We start from the raw sequence: 16,977 nt of genomic DNA on the forward strand, positions 1-16,977 counted from the left end.
GGAGAGGTGTAAACCCATTCTCAGAGAAGTCACCTCCATTCCGATGTTTCCATTTTCTCAACACTTGTTCTCTCCAAGCCTCCCTGAAATCTGCTCCCACCACTCTCTTGAAATTGTACTCTTCAAACTTAACAATAAACCAATAATAATCAAGTCTCTTATTTTTTTCTTAATCCTCATTGATCTTCACTTTTTGTAACATTTTTCTCTTCTGATTTCCACGAACCTGTCCTTTCCTATTTCAATCCTACCATTCCTTCGACATCCAGCTCCAATCACACCCATTCATCTTGATCAATCTTAATTCATTTTAGTAGAAATATGTACTAAAAACATCTTATGTAACTAAGGATTCAGAGAATAAGTCTCATATCACTTAATATCTATACTATTTATGTACACTCTTATACCACCTTAAATGCCACTTAACCATGAGCCAAGTAGTTTATATGCTCTTTGAAAGCAGAAATCTTATATTTCCTTTATATTTGTTAGCAGAGTGCCATGTACATAGTAAACATACCATGCTTGTTGAGTGAATACATAAATTCTCAAGACATTACCATATATAAGTTGCTCAGATTTCATTAAGGTACTCTATTAAAAATACCATAATTTTGTGTTAAGAATTAATCTTAAAGATGTAGGATGATTGAAGACATCAAGAAATTGATTACTTCCCTATATTTACTATCATCCTTGCCTTGATTTGCAGTAAACTATAATACATATTTTAAAATAGCTGCATGTTCAGGTAATTCTCTAGCAACATGCTATACTATACAAACTTTGCCCTTGTAGAACCTTATTGGCTAATTTTTAAATAAGTCACATGAGTCAAGATGACAAGCCACAGTACACAGAATTAAGGACCAGGCAGACAACATAATTTTGGATCCTACAGTTAGATGTTAAACAAGTTACAAAGCAGCATTCTGTTTTTTAAGAATGTTCTCAGTGTCTTCACTTATTTGTAAATGGTCAAACTATATTTATTCATTTTAAAATATAGAAAGCATTTTTAAAAAATCGTTTTGTTTTTTTTTTTTTAAAGATTTTTATTTATTTATTTTTCCCCCAACGCCCCAGTAGATAGTTGTCTGTCATAGCTGCACATCCTTCCAGTTGCTGTACGTGGGACGCGGCCTCAGCATGGCCGGAGAAGCGGTGCGGCGGTGCGATCCCGAGATCCGAACCCGGGCCGCCAGCAGCGGAGCACACGCACTTAACCGCCAAGCCACGGGGCCGGCCCTAAAAAATCGTTTCTAAACTATAAATAAACCCAAATACTCCTGCGCTTTCCAAGTGTAGCAGAAAATAATATTTTGACTATAGAAAGAAGTGTTTTTGAACATCAATATTCAAAAGTATTGTTCTAGTCATTTAGTCAATGAACAAAGCAAAAATTTAATTTTCAAGGTAGGGAAAACCATTACCTCCATACAGAAATGATTAGCTCCTTATTTTCTATCCCAATGAAGGCACGAGAAACTGAAACATATTCCTTGATTTAAATCTTGTCTTGTCCCAATCATAAATGGTAATTTTAAGTATCATCATGACATTTTATGGAACTCATTTATAAATGTGGTGTTGCATTATTCTTTATAAAAGTATTTTTTTAAATATTCAGTATAAGAGAAATGGACACAATTTAAAATCATAATAGATATTGGGACATATCACAAGCCAAATTACGTCTTCTTCACTCCCCCTTCAACAAATAACAACCATAAATGGTAAAAACCCAAGAGAGTAAAGTTTAGCCTCCAAGGTGAGTATTAGTCCCACGGGTAAAACACTAAGATCATAACAAGCATACACCTTCTTTAACTAAATGATGCACCATATTCAAAACAGAAAGGGAGGATATCACACCTTATTATTTCCATAGGCCATATCCATTGCTTCTAGGGATAAGGAGCAAAGCGCATTTATTAAATGATGCAATGATACGTCATCAAGATACCTAAAATAAAAATGAAGGAATAAGACACTCTTATCTAAAATATATAGCCAATAATAACGTTTCTATCAATTTAAAAAAGTGACTCTTACTGTGAGCTTTCAAATAATCTTGAAAGTATATTGGAAATCACTGGTAAATCTGTCATCACTGCTGTTGTTAGAACCTAAGAGAAGAATAAAATTAAATGTAATACATGAACACTTTGGGAAGCACTACGAATGACTAAGAATTGACTAAGAATGACTAGAACTTACTGTACTGGGTCCTTCTACAGCTCTCCCAGGTTTCAAGGCACCACCACTACTAGGCTTTAATCCCAGAATCCATACAAGATGCTATTAAAAAAAAAATCAAAACAAAGAAATTTATAAAACTATAAAAATTCTAATAACTAAAATCAAAAATCAGTAGTAGGGATAACTAAAATAATAACTAAAAACAAAATCAGTGGTAGGTTTCTAATAACTAAATTTATATTAATATTCACATAAAATACTTATTACACCAAGCATAGGTAGAACTTAGGCCATTAGGAGAAACATTCCACCACTTCGCACAATATGAGCCACGTCTTTTTTCCTTCCCAACTTCTCCTTTGTCATACTTACCGTCTATTCCTTAGGCCTGCCCAAAGACCAATAGGCACTGCTTAGTTTAACTGTTAGCACTAAGATATAAAAACAACACTGACCTCTGACCCAGAGACTACAGCATACCTGTAGAGTTGCCAAGACAAGTTGCCATGATGTTCCAAGAACAGCTCCATGGCAGTGTGCCAAGTTAAGTAAAGTCCGCATACACTGGATATTTTTGGAAGTTAGCTATATTAAAAAAGAATATTTGCAAGAAGTGATATGCATTCTTGAAAATTAAAAGCTTGTAAAGCAACATTATTGTATTCAAATTTTTTAAAATAAAAAACAAAAATATTAAAAAAATAGGTTTAGATGTTTTTATATAGAACAAATTCATTTGCTTAAAAGTTGTGTTATCATAGTTGGTTATAACAATGTCAACTGCATACTTAAATAGTTTCTTCTAAAGGTATCATCCAGGTAAAAGAAAGGAAATAAGTGTAATGATAAACTTTGGCAAACACACAAAAAAAGGTACAAAAGGTTTCCTTAACAGTTAATTGGTAACCAAGAAAAGAACAAGTCCCTTACCATTACTGTTCCCTGAGGCTGGACTGCTAGCGGTTGACCCACTGCCACAACTTGCTGGTGAGATTCACTTGACGGACTTATCATCATAACACTTTGGCCCTGAATAGAATATGCTAGAATACAAAGGAAAATCTAAATAATTAAAATATACTTTTCATGTTGCATTCAAAGTAATGTTATATTTTAAACAATAATTTGATTAAACTAAGCTCAGTTATGACACTTATTTAGTTATCTAAAATCTATATGTAAACACTTTAAAATCTTATGAGGTGCAAAAACCAAGACAAATTAAGCAAATATTAAGTAATTTTCTATATAACTTTTTAAAATAATAAAACTCCAGTAAATTTCTTCATAAGCAAAACAGAATTAGGACACTCAGCATTTTAAACATGTATTGTCAGTAAACTTTTCTAATTAAAGCAGAGACCTATACTCATATTTTCAGTTTGAAAAATGAATATCACATTGAAATACATTTATATTACATGTAACAAACTTGAATGCTTTCAAAGTATTCAACAAGAAAAAAACATTTTGAATGTCAACTTAATACAAGTAGTTGCAAATATTACTGTTCTACTAGTTCCATTAAAAAAAATTAACCACTACTATTTCAACAGTATATTATAATTTACAAAGGACTTCTTGATTTATCTTCTTTTATCCTCACACTTATTGTTTAAAATCGGTATCATTCTCCCCCGACCCCACTGTTTAAACGAGAGAGAAGAAATTGAGGCTCAGGGACATTAACTTCTCACAGAGGTCACAGAGGCAGTGAGTGGAACAGCAGAGGCTTGAACTCAGAACTTCTACAATCTTTTCTGTATACCATGTCCCCCTACCAGATGAACAGAACTTTGAGTAAGTTTGAGCCTTACATTTGTTGGAAAGTGTGGCTGCAGTGGTGGTATTCAATACAGTAAGAGCATAATGGGGAGGCAGGGAACCTTTGCATATTGCAGTTATGAAGGCATCTCTTGAAGTTACAAGGCCTAGTCTTCCACAAAGAGCAGCCATAGTCAGCTCAGCTTTTAAAATATTCTCGGTGGCAGCTTCATCTGTACTGAAAAGATTAAGTATTTTATTTAATATGATTAATTTATTTTTACTTATACTGCAAACATGATGTGGAAATACATATTCAGTTAAGTTTTAAGAACAGCTATACAAAAATATTAGATGTTCACTTAAGAAGGAATTTTAACTAACATAATATCTGAAAATCTGAACTGGGTATAAGCAATGTACAATATATATATTCACTACTGAAGAAAATGGTTAAGAACTCAAAGATTTAACTTAAAATATTAAGCATTTTAAAATCAGTAAATTCTGCAATTCTGAGGAAAAACATCAAAGAAACTGAATAATATAATCATCATCACTGAATAAGTAGTCAGGCTTCAAACAAAAACGACATTCTGCAATTTCAGGACTGTATTTTCCATTAAAACACGGTGACAACAATTCTTGTGGGGAGCAGGGCAAGGACAGGATAGGGAAGGTGGACAGCAGAAAAAGAATAATGTTCTACACACATAAAAAACTAATATTAGGAAATAATTCTTAGGACAAATTTTTTTTTTTTAATTTTATTTACGTATTTTTCCCCCAAAGCCCCAGTAGATAGTTGTATGTCATAGCTGCACATCCTTCTAATTGCTGTATGTGGGACATGGCCTCAGCATGGTCAGAGAAGCAGTGCGTCGGTGCGCGACCGGGATCCGAACCCGGGCCGCCAGTAGCGGAGTGCGCGCACTTAACCGCTAAGCCACGGGGCTGGCCCCTTAGGACAAATTTAAGTAAATCATTTCTATGTTTGGTTTTCTGTAACTGCCACATGCAACATAAAACTTAGAAAAGACTGAATACCTGGCATCGAGGAGGAGCGAGAGGGCAGCAAGGAGACCACACCAGCAGGCATTCACCATCTCTTCCCAAACAGCTCTACTAACTGAAAGGACAAAAACATGCAATACTTAATCATAGATGTCATGGTATTTGACAATATGTCACATTCTAAAGTCTCCCTGGTCATTTTATAATATATCAAATCATCAACAACTCAATTATTAAATACGAGAGCTCTAATATTCAAAATAGATTTGAATAAATGAAAACTTAAAAACCACATTATAGTTTCAAAATTCAAGAAGTCTTAAAACTAAGTTGTTTTCAAATATCAATGGTAAGATCTTTCTACACAAAAGTTAACTGACTGGTATCTTTTTTTTTTAAATATATAATATTAGTCCCTATTCCCTTCCCCTTTACTGGGCCAAACTTTTGGTCTATGTGACCAGCTGACTCAGCCAGAAGATTGTTACATATACTGGGAATCGAGCAAATAGGTAAATATATTGAGTAAAATGAGATTAGGTTTTCCACTGTTGGAGAAGTGAATTACAAATACAGAAAGTCAAAAATAAACCTCGTGATATTAAACAGGAATTGGAGAAACTGGTGTGAGCTCATGGTGTTTAATACAAAGAGATGTTTATATTTCTTATTGAAGTAGCAAGAAGCACACCTAGTGCCCACGTGCTAGCTTCTAAATACTATTCTCCAAAAAACGAACTAGGGCTCCTTGGAAAAATAACTGACTCCTCGCTGGGCAAGAAAAATCCAAGAGCTTGGAACATTTTGTTGTACCAGATAATAAGGAAGTGTTCAGAAAATGTCAAAAGGACATGGGGATATGTTAAAAAGGACACAGGAGCTGGCTTGAAAGGGGTCCCACCAGCCATGTCACAGAAAATCTGAGTGTCAAATCAAATAATGATAATCATAGATTGTAGCCCTTTGAATAAAATAGGAATCCATGAATTCATATCAATATAAATAAACGAAAAACAATAAATGGGAGAGAAGAGAAAGCTCTCTTTCACAGAAGAGGTTTCAAAGTATTTCTCCACAAAAAGTTAATAACTAACTTTACACTGAAGAAACCAGGCAGACATCATATTAATCAAATAATAAAAGTTAACATCACCGCTAATGAGACATATTGACGTTGTAGGCCTTCTGATGTGTTGATACACTAAGTATAGCACAGCAATATTTCTGTGGTAGCCCTGACAAAAATGAATACATTGCATCTAATTATGAGGAAACAAGACAAACCCAAACTGACTGGCCCATACTCTTAAAAAATGTCAAGATCATATAAAATAAGGAAAACTAAGGAACTGTTTCAGACTGAAGGAGAGTATAGAGACATGGACTAAATACAACACGTGACCATAAAGGACATCACTGGTGCAACTGGCAAAATTTCAGTGGGGTCTGGGATTAGATGCTAAACATCTGATGGCAACGGTGCTATGGTTACATAGGAAACTGTCCTTATTTTTAGAAAATATACACTGAAGTATTAAGGAGGAATGGGGCATCATGTCTGCAACTTATTATCAAAAATAGTTCAGAAAAAAAGTATAGTGACATGTACAGAGAGAATGATAAGGCAAATATGGTAAAATGTTAACAATTGGGAAATCAGGGTGAAAGATATATGGAAACTCTATTATTTTTGCAACTTCTCTGTAAATTTCAAATTACTTCAAAATAAAAATAGAAAATACAGAATCATAATAATATACCTATTTCCTTATCCATTTGGTCTGATGTTGACTGTAATTCTTGCTGTTCTGACGACTGTGTTGGTGAAGAAGCTGCTTCAGTGGTAGTCTGACATTCTGTTTCAACCTCTCCTAACTCTCCTTCAATCATACTGGTGATTCCACGTACAAGGTCCAGCAGACAATGGAATGCCACAGACATGGCATATCCCTCTGGTATAGTCGGGGGCTCAACTTTATCCAACATCTCTAGACTGAAATTATGAAAAAATCAGAATTTTAACGAAAAGTCACAATGATGAAAATATTTAGAACTATTTTAATAATTTATAGACCATAGAAATTAAGATTAACAGAATAGCAAGAGTAAATAGACATTACTGAGTTTGTTTCATTTGGAAGAGAGATCCCTTCATGGTATTCTAAGAAACTGATTAGAAAAATTAAGGCCTGACCACTCTCATAACAAATTATTTTAATAACTTACTTTTTCCCTCTCCCCTCAGCAAAAAGAGGAGGATTGGCAACAGACGTTAGCTCAGGGCTAATCTTTCTCACAAAAAAAAAAAAAAAAAAAAATTGAAACCTGTCAAGATAATTTAATGGTAAAAGAATAATGCTATAAGAAAAGAATTAATGGTGCTGGAACAACTGGATATTCACATGTGAAAAAGTGATGTTGGACCCCTACCTCACCCCATATACAAAATTTAACTCAAAATGAATCAATGACCTAAATGTAAGAACTAAAACTACAAAATTCTTAGAAGAAAACATAGGCAAAAATCCTCATGACCTGAGATTAGGCAACGGTTTATTAGATATGATACCAAAGTACAAACAACAGAAGAAAAAATAGATAAATTGGATTCATTAAAATTGAAAACTACTGTGCTAAAAAGGACATCATCAAGAAAATGAAAAGACAATCCATAGAATGGGAGAAAATTTTTGCAAATCATATAACTGATAAGAGACTAGATCCAGAATACATAAGAATTCTTACAACTAACTAATAAAAAGACATATAACCTAATTAAAAAGAGCTAAGAATCTGAACAGAAATTTCTCCCAAGATATATAAATTGATAATAAGCACATGAATGAGATGCTCAATGTCACCAGTCATTAGAGAGATGCAAACTGAAACACAGTAAGATACCACTTCACACACACTAGGATAGCTATGACCAAAAGGTGGACAATAACAAGTATTGCTGAGGACGTGGAAAAATCTGAACCCTCATACATTGTTGGTGGGAATGTAAAACGGTGCAGTCGCTTAGGAAATCAGTTTGCCAGTTCTTCAAAAAGTTAAACATTGAGTAACTATATGACCCAGCAATTCCACTCGTAGGTATATATCCAAGAAAAATGAAAACATACGTCTACACAGAAACTTATAGACAAATGCTCACAGGAGCATTATTCATAATAGCCAAAAAGCAGAAACAACTCAAATGCCCATCAATTGATGAAGAGATCAACAAAATGCGGTAACTTCAAAACATTATGCTGAGTCAAAGAAGCCTGACTCAAAAGAATATTTATTGTATGATTCCATTTATATGAAATATCCAGAATAGGCAAATCAAAAGAGACAGAAAGCAGATTAGTGGTTGCAAGAGGGTGGGGAAAGGGAGATTAGGGAATTACTGCTGATAGGTATACGGTTTCTTTCTGGGATGATGAAAAAGTTCTGGAATAAGATGGTGGTTATGGTAGCATAACTTTTGAATATAATAAAACCATGAGTTGTAAACTGTAAAAAGGTGAATTTTATAGTAGGTGAACTATGGTTCAAAACTGAAATTACAAAAGATTACAATAAGAAAAGCTAATACAAGTATTTCCTATCTCAAATTCTAAAAGTCCCTGATTCGTTTTTAAGACTAGATAAGGAAGGTAATTTATAAAGAAATGTAAAACTCAGAATAAATAATGAAAACACCACATATAGCTATCATTTACGGAGCAACTACTCTCAGCCTGGAACTCTAATGGTTTTTTAATATATATTACCTCATTTAACTCCCACAAAAACCCTAAGAGATACAGATGATGAAACTGAGGACTAAGGTGACACAGTTACTAAATCAGCAGTTTTTAATCCAAGTCTGACTCTAAAGCCTATAAATTTAACCTCAAATATGTGCCAACTCTGAACATTTTAAAATGTAGGTAATCAATCAAAATATATTTATATTATTGATCAAGAAATCTAAGCTCAAATGTGGAGGTAAAGAATGTTTACTTTGCCAGGCCAATTAGCCTTACAGAGCCACCTACTATCCCAATGAATGCTAAGCACCTTGTTAGACAAAACCCCGTTTTCAAAGAACGTATGATCTATTGGATAATGCATCTAAAACAGATAAAAATAATCCTAAACATCAGAAACACTGATTCTCAAAAATTCAATGGTACAGACTTTTAAGCACTAGAACAGTTAAGAGAAAAAGGTAATTTATACTTATTTTTACTTTATACCACGAACATAAAACAAAGCCGACGGCTTCTTACCTCGCTGTTTCAGCACTATTTTATTAGAATTACTACATAAATTCCACTTTTAGATAAAATGCGTCCCATTTATTTAAATATTTTAAATTTAAGGTCAAGTTGCAAAACCGTCGCTAGCTCAACTTTGAAGGGAGCCATAGTGTAATAAATCTGAAAGAATATAATGCCACCAATACTTATGTCAAAACTACTTCTGTCTATACATGACTTAAGTTTTCAAATTATTACATACTTAAGAAGTCAATAAAAGAACAGAATATACAATCAAGATTTATATGTATGCCTTCAAAGAAAATAGTGAAAATCATTTTATACTGAACCTCACAGCAAATGAATGAATGAAAGATGCCAAATCAACAGGGAAGCTCCAATGTGGACACACTAACTCATGTACAAAAGAACACACAATATCTTCCGGCTATTTATGATTTCAGAAGTGAGTAATCTCAGTATGTACAGTGCTAAAAAAAATCTATTTATATGTTCCTTTAGAGAGTTAGTCCTAACCTTGTCTTAAAGACAAGAAAATTAAAATCAAGTGAAATCAGGTGCTGTACTCAAAATCACAGTATTTAGTAGCATAACTAATTAAAACCTAAGTCTTTTAATTGACAAGGATTAAATTATCAATAAACAATTTGTTCTTGGACTTTTATTTTATTAATAAAAAAGCAGTTCTTACAACTTGGCCAGTATCTCCTCTCTGATCATTTGTTTTACTTATTCTTCCTCAAGCACACACCTTCACCCTCTCCCTTTAATCATGCATTAGCTCAACCTTATTTCCTCAGAGACCCTTTCTGACCCATCTTCACCTTGGTCACTCTCTAGCCCCTTAACTTGCTTCTTCGTCAAAGAATCAACCACTACCCAACGTGATATTATATGTTTATTGGTGTCTTTATTTATTGACTATCTCACTCACTAAAATGTAAGCTCCACGAGGAAAGCAATTTTGTTCTGTGTTGGGGTTTTTTCAATGTATAAAATGAGGTGGGGAGGTGAATGAGATAATTATTAATGTCTCCTTCAGTGCTAGAAATCTAATTCTTTTCACAACTTGATACTGTGGTATACTCAAGTCATTAGCGTTTGTAGCAAGGCAAAGGGTAGGTATCTTTAACATTTTTTAAATGCTTAAGAATAACAATGAACTTTAGTTAAATATTTCAGTCCTCTTTGACTCTACGCTTAGAATTTTAGGCAAAATAAAGCTGCGCAGCAAAATATCATGATGATGATGCAGTGCAGACTGATACACCACATAAATGTATGATTTAAACTAGTCAGAGATTCAGAGAATTATTGTTTTTAGTCTTGATTTACTGTCATCAGAACGGTGTTTTAATTATACATACCAATCACTCACAATAATTAGTTAACTGCTTTGCAGTAACTGTAGCAATGTTAAACCTATGGAGTATTTTTTTTTTTTTTGGCTAAGGAAGACTGGCTGTGAGCTAACATCTGTGCCAATCTTCCTCTATTTTGAGGTTGCTGCCACAGCATGGCCGACGAGTAGTGTAGGCCCATGACTGGGATCCGAACGCCACGGGGCCAGCCCCTAAACCTACGTAGTATTGATTGCTTTATCTCTGTAAGCACTACATTTCACCAAGACTTAAGAAAAAATCAACAATACACTGCTGAATATGTATTTGTTAAGTTGAAATGGTTAAGGACAATTAAAAAATAACATATATGGAATCCATTAAATACTTTTAATTAATTAAACTAAAAGTACCATGTTAAATCCTAATAATGTGATTAGCTAAACACTTAAAATAACTTCTCTCACCTATAGAATCCTGAAAGGTAAATATATCACTATTCCCATTTTACAGGTAAGGAAACTGAGATTTTAAAAAGGTTAACTAATTTGCTGAAGGTAACTCAGTATTAGAAAACCTTAGTCCAAGGGGTCTGAAATCAAGCCATATACTTAAATCAAAAAGCCATATAGAACAGCTGAATAGGTCCTTAGGTAAAGAAACCACATTTTTTTTCATAACACTGTTAACAGAATACAAATAGTACAAAAGAAAATAAATGAAATCCAGTCCTAGATAAAATTCTCAAAATACGACAAAAGAAAATTAGTTCTAAAATGTGTTAGAAACACTAGGTCTAAAATTTAAAATATAATGCAGAGAGAAACATTTTAGGATAAAATATCACCCCTGACAATATTATTCCTTACAAAATAATGCTACTAGTACTTACTAGGTGGCTTTAGCACTGCCTTGTACTGTTATAGTCAGAATAGGTATCCAAGTTCCTCTATATTCAAATGCTGGTAGCAGAGTAACACCTCCACCAATCCCCAACATTCCTGAGCTAGCTGGTGTTGAGACGGGGCCGCCCGAGTTATTATTTCCTATTAGACAAGGGGAAGAAAGCAAAGATAATTTACTATTTAATTACAAATCAATAATATTCAAACACCTGGTCAATTAAAGAAAATTTTCTGCTATAGGAATGGATATTGCACAAATAAATGAAATTTATCAATTCTGTTTTGGCTATCAGAGAGTCTCTCTGTTTCCTCAAAACACCATTTCCTTTTCTATATAAAAGGTAAGTTAAATTACTGACAAACTTTGTAATATACCTTCCGTTAGACCACTTTTTATAAGAGGTGGGGAATAAAGAATTAAAAGACTACTGATCAGATAGTAAAAAGTGGAAGAGAAAGAAAGTAAAAGGAAACAAGAAGACATATATTGATTTCCAAACAAACTTAAATCAGGTTCACCCATCTTGTTAAAAGAGAGACTAGCAGAACTCCTAAGGTAGTAACCAGACTTTTTAAAGAGAGGCACCAAATGAAGATTCTTCTAAAATGAAGATGAGCATCTAAACTTTTGTTCTTATGTGATCAGAGGAACTGAAAGTATATCAGAGAAGAAAACACATTCTGGAAAGAAATAAACACAGCTGCCTCAGTGAGATCAAATTATTCTTTAAGTGTAAGTCTTTACTATCAATATATTTAAGTAATCCAAATTTCTCTAGTCACAGGATTTCTATAAAATATCTTATCAGAATAGGGAATATTATAAATCATGACAGGATATAAAAACCAAAATATGAGTAAGCCTTTACCAGCTTGGTTTGTTGTAGCAGGATTTCCAGTAGGAGGGACAAGAAACAACGACTGGATAAAAGATCCCAGCGCATTCACAATATCACGGAAAACCTTGGTGGAATGCTGTTTCATGTCATAGGACTGACAAAATGACCTGTAAAATAATTGTAAGTGTTTCTGGGAAAAATATTTGAAGATATTAAAAATTTTAAACATTTTTAACAGCACATAATATTGATAAATCAGTCTCAATGCTATACTTCAAACTTCTTCACCACACCTGAGGGATTTTACTAATTTAGGAGAAAGGTTCAGATAGAGGTCAACGTTCTCAAAAATTATCTTGGTCATATTCAGATTGATGGCAATCACTAACCACACTTTTTGCCCATCTCCCAGTTGTTTGGCACAAACACTAACCTAATCATTTAACAGAATATTGCTGAGGTTTTACCTTAATAGTTGAGGCTGCACACAGAGTCTATGTATTGATTCTACGGCAACAGCTCGTAGCCACTGTGGTTTATCTGCATCCAGAAATTTCACCAGAAGTGATAGAAATATCTCACATTCAGTTACCTAAAACGTATAAGATTTTTTATAATATTTCTTTAAGTCTAAGATAAGAATTATAAATTGCATTCTTGTTCTTAACTTAGTGCTATGGACAAACCAATATAATCTTTCAATTTTAAATAAATTAAAATTCTTAATGGGGAGTAGAGAAAAAGGAAAAGTAGTTATATATGGAAAAGCTAACAGTAAAAATAATCAGTGTCTCTCTAAATACATCCCTGAAAACTCACTCTAGTGATCTGCTAACATGACTGATCTTTTGTCCTTATCCTTTAGAAAGTACTATGCACCATCCTCATTCCCGGCAGGCAGCATCTATCTTGTAAACTGCTGACAGGATGTGTGCTCTCCCTTCAGTAATACCACAACAGTTTTCCATACATTCTTTTGCTGCTTAAGAAAGAAGCAATAAGCCAAAGGATGTTTAGTATACATTTTCTAGTAGGAAAACAAGAAGGAACCTGTAGCAGCTGCCAGGTATAAGATATATAAAGTACTTAGAACAAGGCATGGTACATAGTTTTGCTTTATTATTAGTTATTACTATTGTTATTAATATAAACCATCTCCTCTGCAAGCTCTCTGTAAATAAATAATAATGTTTAAAGCATATTCTTAACATTATTCATTAAATGTCTGATGACTTGAATGAATGAACAAACAAAAAGTAACGAGTTTATTCAAAAGTCAATGGGTTGCAGAAGTTATACATCAGTTGAGGACAGAGCGAGACCTCTGGGAGGTAAGAATTAAGCTGACATTGTAATTACTAGGCCAAAGGGAAGCTTCCTTCTACACCAGGTGCAGCACGTTATTGGCTATTTTAGCTGAGGGTGCCCCAAAATGAGTGAACATAACAGGAGGTAAGGAATTTGGGGAATATAGTAACCTTCAGGATTTTAGCCCAAAGTCTTAGCAGCTGGTATTTTCTAATGCCATTCAGTATCTTTAACTGGATGCTTACAAGTAGGACATAATCATGAGGATAAAGTAGGAGGGATAACTGAAAACAACTTTATCCTTAGACTGCCCATGACGGGGGAAGTCGTAAGTCAGAGGTTTGTCACTGTCCTAAGTATGATATAGTCGAAACGCACGAGATCAGAAATCACTGGCTCAGCTTCTTTATCCACCAACTTTGTGGATGACAACAAGCTAGGTAATCTTCTTATAAAGGATAAAAGCACCTACAGCTTCTTCAGAAATCAAGTGAGAAAAATGTAAGAATAAAACATGTCCCTTAAATATGATAAAATGCCATGCAAACACAGAAAGCATTATTATTTTTACTAAACAAGATGATCGCTTTTTAGATAAAAAACTGAAAAAGAATGAATCGCTAGTGTCACTAGGCAGCAGCTGTATTTAGCGAAGAGTTTTAACATTAGTAGGTCCTTCAAACTGTGCCCTATCTGCTTTAGAATGGAAGTGGAACATAAACGTGATGCTAGACTTGAAGGCTCATCAGCTAGGTTTTGAGGTCAGAAAAGAAAGCTCTTAGAAACATCAAGTATATCACAGCCAAACGAATTATTAATATTATAAAACTTGCCTTGAAGAGCATACCATTTTCTCTTCTGTGGTAGTGACTACTGTACAGATCAATTACTTAATTTATACCACGGCCACTAAAATCCTGCAATTTGGGTAAAAGAGAGTGCCTCTCTCCTGAGGTCAGGAACTTTGCTCTCCCTTCCTCCTTCCTTGCCAGTGTGAAAGTCTGATCAGAGAATTAGTGTTGATGACCCTGAATTCTCAGGGCATCAATGTTCTCATGGCCATCAATGGAGGGTGCCTACTATGAATCTGTTAAGCCTTTCCCCAAGAGGCTGCACGCATAGGGAAACAGGTATTAAGATTAGTAGCTACTGCCTAAGTCCAATTCTAGTGGTATACACATACTTCATGAACTCCATTATTCTAGCATGAAGGGAGATGAATGTTTCTGAACTCCTATAGTCCTTTGGACTGGCTAATAGTCAAGAGACAACTGATGCTTAGGATGAATCCAAGTTATCTGGTGGGAATTCTAATCATGATTTCACACAGACCTCTGATAAGGAATCATGTACATAACTGATCGGCTTAGGAGTCAATGAACAAAGTCTGGTAGAATATTTAAATGCAGGAGTCTATTTCTCAGGGGCTGGTTAGAGTTGACCATCTTACAGCTAAAGGATTTGTTAGTGATAGGATCCTTTGTTAGAGAAATGTCTATGAAGAAGTAGAAAAATTAAGAAGCCACTTTAACCCCATTCATTCCTTTCTAAAAGCAGTAAGTCAAATGTAGAAGAGAGATACGCTAGCCACTTATAATGAAGTTTCATAAATTCCTTAAAGATTATCTTCCTAAAAAAGATCTGTGGGCATGGAGCCTAAGTGATTCAAAGGACAGAGAAGCACCTAGCTTAGATGGTAAAGAGGGGAAAGAACATATTATACTAGCCATAGTATATCTCTACCTGAATGACTGGGGTATTCTAATTTCTTCTAGTCACTCTAGATATACTAACAGAACTAACCTATTAAGATTAGTTATCTCACCCCTGAGGTACTTGAACGAACAAGGTAAGCTGGTGAATACTGGGGGGAAATAACTGATTCTATAGTGCAGTGGTTCCCAAAGTGTGGTGCCTGGAGCCCTGGGGGGTCCCTGAGACCATTTCAGGGGGTCTGCGAGGTCACAATTATTTTCATAATAATACTAAGATATTACTCGCCATTTTCAATATTGACACTGGTACTGCTGGTGCAAAAGCAATGGTAGGTAAAACAGTTGGTGCTTTAGCAAGAATCAAAGCAGTAACACCAAACTGTACTAGTGTCATTGTCTTCACTGCCACACACAATAAAAAAAAAAGTCTGCTTCACTTAAGAACCACAATGAACAAAAATAAAATGAACATAAATAAAAAACAAAATACAAATTATTGATTTTATTAAATCTGACCTATAAGTGCATGTCTTCTTAATTTTCTTGTGACAGAATGGGAAGATATACACAAAGCACTTTTTCTGTGTATCAAAATATGATGGCTGTCTGGAAGACATGCACAGTTGTGAACTGACCTAGTCACTTTTTTTCCCTACGGAACACCATTTTAACCAAAAGAGCAAATGGCAAACTATGACTATTTAGACTTGTGTATACTGCAGACATTTTCTCAAAAATGAAAAGTAAGCCTGGGGAAACAACTGACAGTATTTGTTGCCAATGATAAGATTCAAGCTTTCAAACAAAAAATAAAACTTTGGAAAACTTGTATCTGTCACTGTGACCTTGACAGCTTCTTAGTAACAGAAGACTTTTCTGATAAATGGGTGGTGATATTAACATATGTGATTTTTGGTATTGCATAAAGTGTTAACATTTGGAATATTTCCACAACTAAAACACGTGATTTACAAAATCATGCATGGGTAAAAGATACACAGAAGCACAAGATGAATCAATGAATTTTAATGCAACATAGTATGAAAACGTCACTAATATGGTTTCAGATTCTACACCTTTAAGAAAGCATCACTGGTCCAGTTTCATGTAGTATCAAAGAAGAATATCGACCATTATCTGAAAAGGCCATTAGATAATTCTGCCTTTTCCAACTACCTATATTTGTGAGGCCAGATTTTCTTCATATTCTTCAACCCAAACAACATATCTCAATAGAATGAAAACAGAAGACATGAGAATCCAGCTATCCTCTATTAAGCCAGTCATTACAGAGATTTGCAAAAAATGTAAAACAATGCCTTTTTTTCCTTTGGAAAATATAGGTTTTTTTAAAAAATAAGGTTTTATGTTAACATGTAATGGGTTTAGTATCATCTCTGACAATTTTTAATATAGTAAACAATGACAGAAATAATCCACATAAACAAAAGCTTCTCAATATTTTTTAATAGTTTATTATAAAAGGGTCTTAAGACTAAAAAGTATAAGAATTACTATTCTAGTACATCCTCTAGGAGATGTATCATTTCCAGGTTTATGTAAAGAAAACAGGAGAAATAAGAGAGAAGCATTCCACATCTATCACACATCTCACCCCACCACTACCATACCTC

The 16,977-nt window shown here is 34.1% G+C and overlaps 1 protein-coding gene across 7 annotated transcripts in view; it reads right to left on the bottom strand.

The window, feature by feature from the left end:
• Positions 1–16,977, bottom strand: part of MON2 (MON2 regulator of endosome-to-Golgi trafficking) — a 101,422-nt gene that overhangs the window by 43,639 nt on the left and 40,806 nt on the right. For all 7 annotated transcript variants that reach the window (XM_087442092.1, XM_004429359.3, XM_004429358.3 and 4 more), the window contains 11 exons: positions 12,788–12,912; positions 12,351–12,487; positions 11,469–11,622; positions 6,744–6,976; positions 5,017–5,098; positions 4,023–4,207; positions 3,136–3,248; positions 2,686–2,790; positions 2,224–2,304; positions 2,059–2,132; positions 1,879–1,969 (listed from right to left, as the gene is read on the bottom strand). In XM_087442092.1, coding sequence (XP_087298218.1) covers positions 1,879–1,969; positions 2,059–2,132; positions 2,224–2,304; positions 2,686–2,790; positions 3,136–3,248; positions 4,023–4,207; positions 5,017–5,098; positions 6,744–6,976; positions 11,469–11,622; positions 12,351–12,487; positions 12,788–12,912 — 1,380 coding nt within the window. The remainder of the gene's footprint in view (positions 1–1,878; positions 1,970–2,058; positions 2,133–2,223; positions 2,305–2,685; positions 2,791–3,135; positions 3,249–4,022; positions 4,208–5,016; positions 5,099–6,743; positions 6,977–11,468; positions 11,623–12,350; positions 12,488–12,787; positions 12,913–16,977) is intronic.

The sequence above is a fragment of the Ceratotherium simum genome, chromosome 17, assembly GCF_057802395.1.
Source record: "Ceratotherium simum simum isolate JZ-2026a chromosome 17, ASM5780239v1, whole genome shotgun sequence".
Lineage (NCBI taxonomy): Eukaryota > Metazoa > Chordata > Mammalia > Perissodactyla > Rhinocerotidae > Ceratotherium > Ceratotherium simum.